Below are 10221 nucleotides of genomic sequence, written 5' to 3'. Positions count from 1 at the left end.
TTGAGCCAAATTTACCAGCCGAATGACTTTAACTAGTATTCCCGCACAAAAGGAAGACATTTACAAGCATTACGGTTCTCGTACCCATCAGTGCTTCAGCTCTCATCATCGAGACGAGGGAGCGGAGGCGCTCGTTCCAGAATTAGCCTCCATTTAAGACGAAGAGAGGTCAACGAAACGGTGCGTCTCTGTCAGAAATTAGAAGGTCTTAAGCATTTCGTGCACATCCATATGCAATTCATGGTTGTGTGGCAACCGTTTGAGGATTAACACATGAGCTAAAAGTTGTAGGAACCTGGTTAGGTTACAGGAGATCCACATCTCCTTCACTTATCTTCATTATACTGCATTCTCACTTATAGCAATGTTGCACTTTGTGTCATTGTATGCGCATAAATACGCAACTATCTGGAGCTACCTCACTAAGTATGAAGAGCCGTTCAGGTATAGGAAAACCTGAAGTGTCACTTTTTAGATAGGTACTCTGATCTAAAGTCCTTCTGTAGCCGATCTTTTGACTCCACTTTGGCCAATAGTATAACATCATTGATAAAACTCTTGTCCGGGAACTCGTCCGGCACAAGGCTTCTGTACACATCAAATTGCTCGTCTGCTTCTTCCTTTTTGTCCAAAAGTGCATATACAATGCCCTGCAACAAAGAAACACAGCGGACACGGAGACTTCAGAAGGAGAGCCCGAGAACATATCAAACCTGCAAATGTTCATGGAATACCTGGCAAAGATGAGGCCGAAAGTCCCTTGGATCCTCATTAATAAGAGTTCTCAATTTCTCTGATGCAACATCCAGGTCACCCTGCCGTGCCAGGAAGGCGGGAATTCCATTAGAAATCAGAAACATGCTGTGTTCTCAGGACTTTGGTATGATCTGTTACCTTGACAACATGCATCTGTGCAATCAGAAGCTTTATGTTGCGCTCTTCTGGGACCCTTTCCTCGGATACTACGAGTTGCAAAGCTTTCTCCAGCATCTCAAAAACAGTTGGTCCTTCGAGTCTTTTATGCATGCACAATGCGAGTCCCTGCAGAAATGGGAAATGTTGAGAGGAAATATCAGCTAGGTTTGTAAATACCACGCCAGGAAGGACTAGAGTAAAAAGCAAGTTTCACTAATGGATGATAGAATTGCAAATTTGCAATCTGTCCTTGTTATAAAATCAGAATGGCAAATTGCAGTACGACCCGGTGCATGCTTCAAAGGCCTGAAATACAAATTCGTATCAAACATTTCTCACATAAGAATTCTACCACAGCTCTATTTCCCTCGTGGATTTATGTGTACATCAGCTGTCATCCAATACATAAACAAGAAGAGCCTCCTTATAGTGTATAGACAAACAAAATCATTTGACCTTTGACAAAATGCAAGACCTAGTTTTGGTTCCCTCTTAATTAAATGCAGATATACTTTTTAAATTGTTTGGATTCAAAAAGCCAAACAATTCAAAAAGTAGAGCTTAATTTCTTATTAGTACCAGCCATCAAAGATTAGACAGTATAAGAAATTTAAGTCGGTGTTTTTCCTTGAGAAATTCTAGCACTGTAATCAAATTCGCATCGAGATATTGGCATACAATAAAATTACAGCGATTTGCAACAATGCTCATGGTACAATTACTTTTATCTTGAACTCCTACCTACCAGTACTGATTTCATTTCCCAAAATCTACCCAACATTCATAGAGTGTGACCAGTCTAATCATTATAATATTAACAAGAGCAGACTGCGGGTAAGAAAGAAAGCGTGTGCGTGTGTGTACCCACATGGAGAGCCCGGACGAGGAGGGGCTTCTCCGCGAGGACCTCCTGGAAGAGCCGCTCGGCGGTGGCGATGTCCCCCTTGAGCTCGTGCAGCAGCGCCTCCATGAGCCGCCACTCCACCCCGCCGGGCTCGGCCTCCCGCAGCTGCGCCGCGTAGCGCAGCGCGCCGCCCCAGTCCTTGCGCCGCATCCTGGCGAAGAGCACGCACTTGAGCGCGTCCACGTCGCCCGGGTCCTCGCTCAGGACCTCCAGGTACATCTGGACCTCGTCGTCGTCCTCTTCCTCCTCCTCGTCGTCGCTTGGCTGCATCCAGGCCGCCTCCACCTCCTCCTCCTCCTTCCGAAACCACTCCGCCTCGTCCTCCTCTTCCTGATCCCCTTGGTCGGGTTCTTCTTCTTGCTGTCCCTTGGTGTCGTCTTGCGGTTGCTCCGTGGGTGGGGGAGGGGCGGCGAGTGACGGGAGGGGGCGCCGGACGCCGGAGAGGGAGAGGATGGAGGCGACGAGAAGGAAGAGCAGGGTTCTCGAGGCGGCCGTGATTGATGAGAGGAGGTTGGTGGTGGGGGTCTTGGAAGAGAAGAGGCGCCGGCGCTGGGAAGGGAGAAGGGAGCAGGAGGGTGAGCGGCAGCGATTGATGGGGAATGGGAGCGAGGGGGCGGCGGTGGGCTTGTGGCGGGAGAGGCGGCGGAAGGGCACGAACGATGTGTTAGCGGTGGACAAGAAGCTCATCGCCATGGCCGGAGCTGTGGCCACAACGAGGAAAAGGAGGACCTGGGGATTGCAGTGGCACACTACTTCTCCAGTGGGACACTTCAACCTCATGTTCCACACAAGAAAAATATCCATAAAAAAGGAAATAGCAATTCAAAGTTTCTAACGGCCTGCGTGTCTCTATTCTGGAAAACCCCACTACGATTCTGGAAAACCATTTTGTTCTCACCACAATATTAAGACACAAAGTAAGGAGACATTGGTGCCCGAGCCCAGCTGAGCCTGATATCTTCACCTTCCATTCTGCGCTCGGGATCCATGAAAAGAGGTCTGCCGTGTCAGGCGCGGATCGCAGAAAATAGGCAGCGAGGCGAAATACGGTAGGAAACAGTGCGCTAGCAGTCGGCCAGGGGCGTGCGTTTTTGACGGAGCAGGCGCGGGCGTGAACTGGTCCGTGGACCAGGACGTTAGTGTTTTTGCGTTTCATGGATCAGATAAGGGGAACAGGCCGGTGCCGAGAAACTGAGCCGTCCGTCTCACACGTTTGCGACACACGTGCGTCTCGGTCGTTCTGAAAAACCCTTGCCGCCCAACCACCCCCGGCCGCCAGACCACGCTGCGACGACCGGCAAGAGTATTTCTTGCGGCGGCGATAGCTGGTCGACGGCAACCGCTACGTGAGCGACATGGAAGATGTTGGATTGGACTTCTTCCTTGATGCCATTGACAGGTAAGCGATTTTGGATCCGAGCAAATCTACGAGGGGACTAGCTTGTATGCCAACTGACTGTCAATGGCCGCCACCATTGGCATCTTTTTTTATAGGTTCCGCTTGCAGGAATTCGCGGACAGCCACGAACACCCAGATCCGGTTCCTCTGATTTGTTGGCGAGCGGCAGAGTAGGAGCGACGGCCCCTGCTGATTCCAATGCTTGCTCCGGTTGTGGTCAGCAGATCCGCGGCGACGGCAGCGAAGCTGCGCGTGCTGGGGTCCGGCGATGACAGGAGTCATCCCCGACGAGGTCCACAGTCCACCGACAGAGTCAATCCCCAGGCCCCTCTGGTTGCACAAAAAGGTAGGAAAACAAGATTTCGTGGTTTTGGTAGGATTTTCCATTGTGTGCATCCCTGGTTGGACATGGTGGATTAGTCGGAAGTTTCAGACAGGATATAGGCTATTGTAGTAGATGTGATGTAGGCAACGAACACTTTGAAACATGAAATTTCATGGATTCAGTACGTTTTTTGCAACCCCCAAGAAAATGTTATTGCATTACTGAATGAATAATGACAACCTGCGTGTTGCCAGGGTAATCACAAACAAAACCCAGAGAGAAAGCAAGAGAACGAACTGAATTTTTTGTTTAATTTCTGAACCCAGAGATTAAGGCTGGGTAGTGCACCGCCCGACCGGATGCCATATTGCCATGTCCATCCAGAATGATTTCTATGGATTGGAATAGTCGATTTGCAAATAAGCAGAGGAATCAACAAAAAGTGTGACAAGGCCTGAACTAAGTTTCAGTTTTTATTCCTTTGGTGAGTCTATGCATTTGTTCAATATGGGTCAAACTCAAACAAGTGAGATTATTAGGTTGTAAAGCAGTGTAATAATGTAGACCTCCGACATTTGTTGTGTTTGGCTGAAAAAATGATTATCATCACCGAATTAGAGTAAAGTTTGGCAAACCCTGGTATTTGCAGGCTGAGGCTCGGTAGCACCCTCCTGATAGAACCCCTTGCGCTTCCCGGATGAGTGTGCTGGTGTGATTCGGAAATTTGTGGAGAAACCAATAAAAGTGTGATCAAGCCTGAGCTGGGATCAAACTTTGACTCCCTCGGCAAGGCGTACAATTTCTACAATTGTACTTGTGGGAAGTGGGATTCGGGATAAGATATTATAAAAGCAGATTGAACGCGGAGAGGGAGAAATCAATGTAGGAAATTATGTGTGAATGCTCAGTGAGTGATGCGATACCAAACTACACATAATTTCTAACTTCTTCAGTGTGTTCTGGTGAATTGGGTGCAGTTGTAGTCTAATATTGGATTATCTTTGCAGCGAAAGCCTAAAGTCGGGAACAACCGGTCTTGCAGATGTGAGTGTCCGACGCTGATCAGGCTCCTGAGTGTCAGACATCAGTTGATTCTTAACAGAGCATCGTGAGAAACATAACCACTCAATGTCTCTCATGATGGGAGAGAAAGTGCATTAGCCATCAGAAAGTTGTGAACCACATGCTCACTGTAGACGAGATTGAAAATGCCTGGACTATATTGATGGAAAAGTATAATCTGAAACAGCACCCATACATGATAGAGTTATATGAAATCAGGACCAAGTGGGTGAAGCCTTATATCAAGGGGGTTCTCTGTGCAAGAATGACAAGCACACAACACAACAAGAGTGCTAATAATATGCTGAAAACGTATATGCCTCGTGCCATTGCAGTGCACATGTTTGTGAGCCAGTACATATGGCTCCAGTTTGACCGTGAACGCGATGAGAGCTACAAGGAGAAAAGAACAAGGATTTTAAGTCAGTGTCTTCCCTTCTCTGTCATTTGATCAGGTATTTCAGAGTGCTCTAACAATTGTCTCCTTGTGCAGAGTGGAGCAAGGATTGTAAGTCAGTGTCTTCCCTTCTGTCATTTGATCAGGTGTTTCAGAGTGCCCTAACAATTGTCCCCTTGTGCAGAGTGTAGCCGTGCGGCGTATAAACCCTGTGATCGAGAGGCATGCAATCAAGGTTTATACTCGAGACATGTTCTAGTAGTTTGGTCAGTTCCTTGTTGAGAGAACTGCATATAGTGTGACTGAGATTGACTATAAGGGTAAGAAGTATGTGACGACATATAACCATGCGACCAACCGGGAGAAGTGGAGTAGCGTAGTCTACAAGGTGAGAATAAAAGATGACGGCACTGAATACGAGTGCGAGTACGGACAATTTGAACACATGGGAATATTTTTGCTGCCATGTGCTCAGGTTAATGGTCATGTCGCATATTTTGCTGTTGCCCATACTAACATGTGAAAATGACCCAACACTTGAATGATAAAGCTTACACGGGCTCTCTGTTTTTGATTGCGCAGGTGATGGACGTATTGAATTTGGCTGAAATACCGGATAAGCACATTGTTAAGTGTTGGAAAAAAGACGCGGGGGATATACTACCCAGACATCTGGTCCATTACCAGAAGAATGAGGCAGTGAACCATTCATTCACTTGTAGGCACTCCACAGTGACCTACAAGCGATTGATATTGTTAGAATGAGTGATGAGAGTGCGGAAGAGTTTGATCGCATGTTGAGGAAATGAAAGCAGTAATGCTGAGTTGTGCTCCTTTGGCTGAGAAGAGGGATGAGCCCGATTTTGAAGACCAGCAGGCAACATAATCTGCCTGAAGGAATGCCGGTAATGGCTAGGTTGCCGCAATAGGAGATGGTAGTCCTACTGAAAAGCATAGTTTGGGATTCTCCGGTGGTGTAAATGCATGGCAGGGACTAGCGCCAGCGGCAAAGGCAGAGGGGAGCTGGTAGGCTGACAAACAGCTGTTACAAGGCTCCTTGCGAGGGTTTGAGCGAGCGGACGGGATTCTGCAGGATCTGCCGAAGGCAAGGGAACAAGAGAACAACTTGCCCTGAACGCGGGGATGCCCCGAAGCAGCCTCACAAACTCGGGAAGTGCAAGAATTGTGGAGTTGAGGAGCACATGCGTAACAGTTGCACAAGGCCTCTGCGCGACAATTGGTGGAAAGAATAAGATGAGGTTTATATTTGTATGATTCCATTAGCATTTGAGGATTTTCTAGCAGTGCTTGTGTATGCATGGCTTAGAAAGCATATGTGAGAGTGCAAGTAAATGATGATACACTGTTGCATTTAGTGGGTGAGTGTTTCAATTTGAAAATTGAACTTGGGTTGCACTGAATGCAGTTTCAATATTTTTTTTTTGAACTTGCAGTTTCAAAATTTGAATGAATGGAAGCCAACGTGTATAGAGCTATAAGAGGAGGGAGGGTGGGTCTGCTTTGGTACGTGACCGTTAGGGCCTAATCAGGCTTGCACGGCTCAGTCCGGCTCAAATCTTTTCCTGGACCGTGCCAAAACTACTGAGCCGCTGAACCCATTTGCTGTCCTACTCTATTTTCCTTTTAGAATACAAGCTACATACACACCAGAATACTACTAAAGGCCCAAATCCCCATGCACATTAAGGGTGATGATATCAGGTGCATCTGAGCATGGGCTCAGAATTGAGTTTTCGGACAAACACATCTCTATTTTTTCTTGTCAGGAACTTGACGAGTATATAGCTTACAAGCAGACCAGTTGTGATCTGTGAATGGTTGCAGCATATGGGCAAAATGCTTCCTGTTATGCTATTTAGAGGAACAGAATAATACCCTCAGCCCAAATGGAGAAAGGAACTTGTCTTGTGCAAAATTAGGCACAATTTGCCTACAAATATAAAAACCAAAATGTTTGTGTTTCTTCAAAATTTATGTGCTCTCGCAAAAGGGTTTGCAAGTCTTGTCTGCCTCCGGCCTAGTTGTCAGTTTTCTTACTGTACATCTCAGGCTTGAGAACTCCAACATAAGGCAGGTTGCGGTAGAGCTCCGCATAATCCATACCATAGCCAACAACAAAGCTGTCGGGGCACTGCAGAGGAACACAAACAGTTTGGCGATTAATTAAGGGACTGATACTGTAGGATAGCTTGTCAGTACGATTTGCTATAGATGGAGGAGGCAAACTAAAATCATAATTGATGTTACAAAGTACTCCCTCCGTTCCCAAATATAAGTCTTTCTAGAGATTCCAACAAGTGACTACATACGGAGCAAAATAAGTGAATCTACACTCTAAAATATGTCTACGTACATCCGTATGTTGTAGTCCATTTGAAATGTCTAGAAAGACTTATAGCATTTAGGAACAGAGGGAGTAGCCTCTAAGGACTTTAGGTTCCAAGTTTGGCTTTGTGCCATATAGCAGAATGTTAAAGGGGGTGATCTTTCTACCTCGAAGCCTCTGTAAAATTTTCCACCCCCCACTAGCTGAAAATCGACTGTCCTCCTTGCTGGTTTGTCCAGGAAAGTGCAAACTGATATGGACAGTGCTCCTTTCTTTTGTAAATGGGCAATGAGACAGGAAACAGTATTCCCTGTGTCGACAATATCTTCAACCTGCAAGATGCAAAACCATCATCAATGAATGGATAATCACCAGAACAGACTCACAGTCAAAACAAATGGACATAACACCCCCCCCCCCCAACCCACCAGCACCACTTAGGTACACACAGTAAATTTGGAGTAACATGTCCATGAACAAGAACAACAAGAACAAAGCCTTTCAGTCCCAAACAAATTGGGGCAGGCTAGAGTTGAAACACACAAGACCACAAAATCAAGTCATGGTTCTGGCACGTGGATAGCTAACTTCCACGCACCCCTGTCCATGGCTAGTTCTTTGATGATATTCTAGTCCTTCATATGCATGAAGTACAAGATGTAGATTTAATTCTCATACTTCATCGTATTGAAAAAACAAATTACAGCTACAACATATTCAAAAACTGTGTGGTTATGCTACATAAAACTAATGTGAAATATATCCGGCATATTTGTATTTTAAGTATCTCGTATTGCAGTTTAGAGTAGCTACGAATGGACTTCATGAAGGTATTGCCATAACCTTGAAGCAAAAAAGTCATAAAGTAAGTCGTAAAAATTAGAAAAAAGGAATGTCAATTCATTTTTTAGAAGAAAAAAGAAGAGAACTATGGAAGATTTTAGAACAAAGAGAAATGCAGTTTTGTGCATATCATGCATTGTGCTTAAGCTCATCCAGGGAATCTTAGCAGAATCAGGTTTAGTGAAGACACGATATCCAAAAGCCAACAGTGCTTGGATTTGCTAACTCTCTACCGTCCATAGTTTTTAAGGCGGTAAGGCGACCTAAGGCGCTGGGGGGGCGCCTTATCGCCTAGGCGACGCCTAAGCGCCTAAGGCGGACGCCTAAGCGCCTAAGGCGGGCATATTTGTAAGGCGCTGGGGGGGCGCCTTATCGCCTAAGCGTCGCCTAAGCGTCCAAGGCGGGACGCCTTAAAAACAATGCTACCGTCTGACTGGCTTCATCCAACAGTCAATATTTCAAGTTACTAAAAGATTACTGAGAAAAGGAGCCAGGTTCTTGCCAGTTATTTATACAGAAAAAAGGGCTTCTTGTAAGGAAACTACTATAAGTGCAGAGTTCGCTGTACAGCTGCAGCCTTACTGGCCGAACCCTAGCTGCCACCTCCCATTTCTTCCTCTCCAGTCATAGTCACTGGCTGTAATCACCGCCACAGGGTGTCGCTAGAATTACCCATCCGGTGGTGATGAGTTCCTCCCCACCCCCATCTCGCTGTAGTCCAGAACACCGTGGCCAGAGTTGCTCATCACGTCCTCCAGCCCCTCCTACCACTTCTTACTCAAATTTCCTATTCCCCAGACCCGGATGATTAGCTCCCCTTCCGCCTCTTCCTCATGTTGCTTCTTCTCCAGATCGACGGAGGGAGAGCATTCACTCCGTAAGACCAGGGAACGAATGTTTGTTCCTTCGATTTCCCAGTCATGTAGTGATATTGTTTATATAACTAAAATTCTGCATCTAGTCAACTCCCAACAAGCTCAACTCTACCACAATAAACAATGTGGGAGAGAATTCACTGCCTAAGACCAGGGAACAAACGTTCATTCCTTGGATGTAGTCATGTTTGGTACAACTAAAATTCAGCATTTAGTAAGCTACCAAGAAATTCAATTCTGCCGAACAATGTGACACGCCAGTTCAGATGACACAACCAGATTAAACTACTAGGTGATTCAAGGGACAAAGCGTCACTTCTTTGTAGTTCTATGATTCTATTTGCTTGGGTAGCGGAAACTCCTCAGCTCTCGCCGGTGCATGACCCAAAACCTTGTATAGGACCACAGCTAAAGCAACAATCACAGAAAAGGACGAGCCTAAGCAGATAACGCCTGGTGGACACGAACGTCGCGGCCACACAAACGTGGAAAAAAAGTGAGGCTCGACGCACTAACCACCACGACGTGCTTCCCGGCGACGTCGACCTTGAGGTCAGAGGTGACCCGGGGCCGGCCGCTGGACTCGGTGCCGTCGCCATACGACTCGACGCGCACGAGGTCGACGGCGAGCGGCACGTCGACGCGCCGCACCAGGTCAGCGAGGAAGAGGAACGCCCCCGTGGCGACGCCCACGACGACGGCCGGCTCCGCGAGCCGGCGGATGTCGGCGGCGAGCTCCGAGGCGACCTCGGCGACCCGCGTGGCGATCTCGGCCTCTGTCCACAGCACGCGGTCGATGCCGGCGTTGGCGGCTTCGCTCACCATGGCGGCCGCGGTGATGGCCAGGAGCGTTAGGGTTAGGATTTGCAGGTGGTGGGTCGGGTGGAGCTTTGCGGGGGCTATTGGCGATTTGGCGAGGGTTGGGCTCGGGCGGCGGACAGGGATCAGGTGACATGCACCTTTGCACCGTGTGACTTGCGGTCAAAATACATATTTAAATATTGTAAAAAAATCTGAAAAAAATTATGCATGTTCATAGCACATATTAAGATAATTTCTAAAAAATTCAGATCAAAATTTGAAACATACATCAAGAAGCAAAAAAGAGAAACTCATATGTGAATAGCATATAGAGAACCATTCGCAACTATTCA

General features: G+C 46.9%; 2 protein-coding genes and 1 long non-coding RNA gene across 7 annotated transcripts; 1 reads left to right on the top strand and 2 right to left on the bottom strand.

Moving 5' to 3' along the window:
- LOC119365183 lies at positions 1-2633 on the bottom strand. Of its 2 annotated transcripts, XR_005175365.1 has the most exons (5): positions 1784-2633; positions 895-1041; positions 735-815; positions 296-650; positions 1-188 (listed from the first exon to the last, which is right to left on the bottom strand). XR_005175365.1 is itself a non-coding variant. In XM_037630793.1 (4 exons), the coding sequence occupies exons 1-4, from the start codon at positions 2621-2623 to the stop codon at positions 465-467; spliced, it is 1254 nt and encodes a 417-aa protein (XP_037486690.1). In that variant the 5' UTR covers positions 2624-2633; the 3' UTR covers positions 170-464. The 2 variants fall into 2 exon arrangements, 1 of the variants encoding a protein (XP_037486690.1); XM_037630793.1 differs by having other exon boundaries at positions 170-650.
- A 113-nt stretch (positions 2634-2746) lies between these two features.
- On the top strand, positions 2747-6445 carry LOC119365193. 4 transcript variants are annotated; one of them, XR_005175386.1, is made up of 5 exons: positions 2747-3218; positions 3314-3564; positions 4551-5113; positions 5187-5390; positions 5585-6445. It is a non-coding gene; the product is annotated as an uncharacterized LOC119365193 (long non-coding RNA). The 4 variants fall into 4 exon arrangements; XR_005175379.1 differs by adding an exon at positions 4193-4450 and having other exon boundaries at positions 4551-5390; XR_005175366.1 differs by having other exon boundaries at positions 4551-5390.
- Positions 6446-6753: 308 nt separating this feature from the next.
- On the bottom strand, positions 6754-10008 carry LOC119365175 (hypoxanthine-guanine phosphoribosyltransferase-like). The gene is made up of 3 exons (XM_037630781.1): positions 9584-10008; positions 7517-7681; positions 6754-7154 (listed from the first exon to the last, which is right to left on the bottom strand). The coding sequence occupies exons 1-3, from the start codon at positions 9890-9892 to the stop codon at positions 7041-7043; spliced, it is 588 nt and encodes a 195-aa protein (XP_037486678.1). The 5' UTR covers positions 9893-10008; the 3' UTR covers positions 6754-7040.
- Between the last annotated feature and the right edge of the window lie 213 nt (positions 10009-10221).

Source organism: Triticum dicoccoides, chromosome 1A (assembly GCF_002162155.2).
Source record: "Triticum dicoccoides isolate Atlit2015 ecotype Zavitan chromosome 1A, WEW_v2.0, whole genome shotgun sequence".
In the NCBI taxonomy this organism is placed as follows: domain Eukaryota; kingdom Viridiplantae; phylum Streptophyta; class Magnoliopsida; order Poales; family Poaceae; genus Triticum; species Triticum dicoccoides.
Note: the sequence above shows the minus strand (reverse complement) of the source record. Positions and strands in the feature narration are given on the sequence as shown.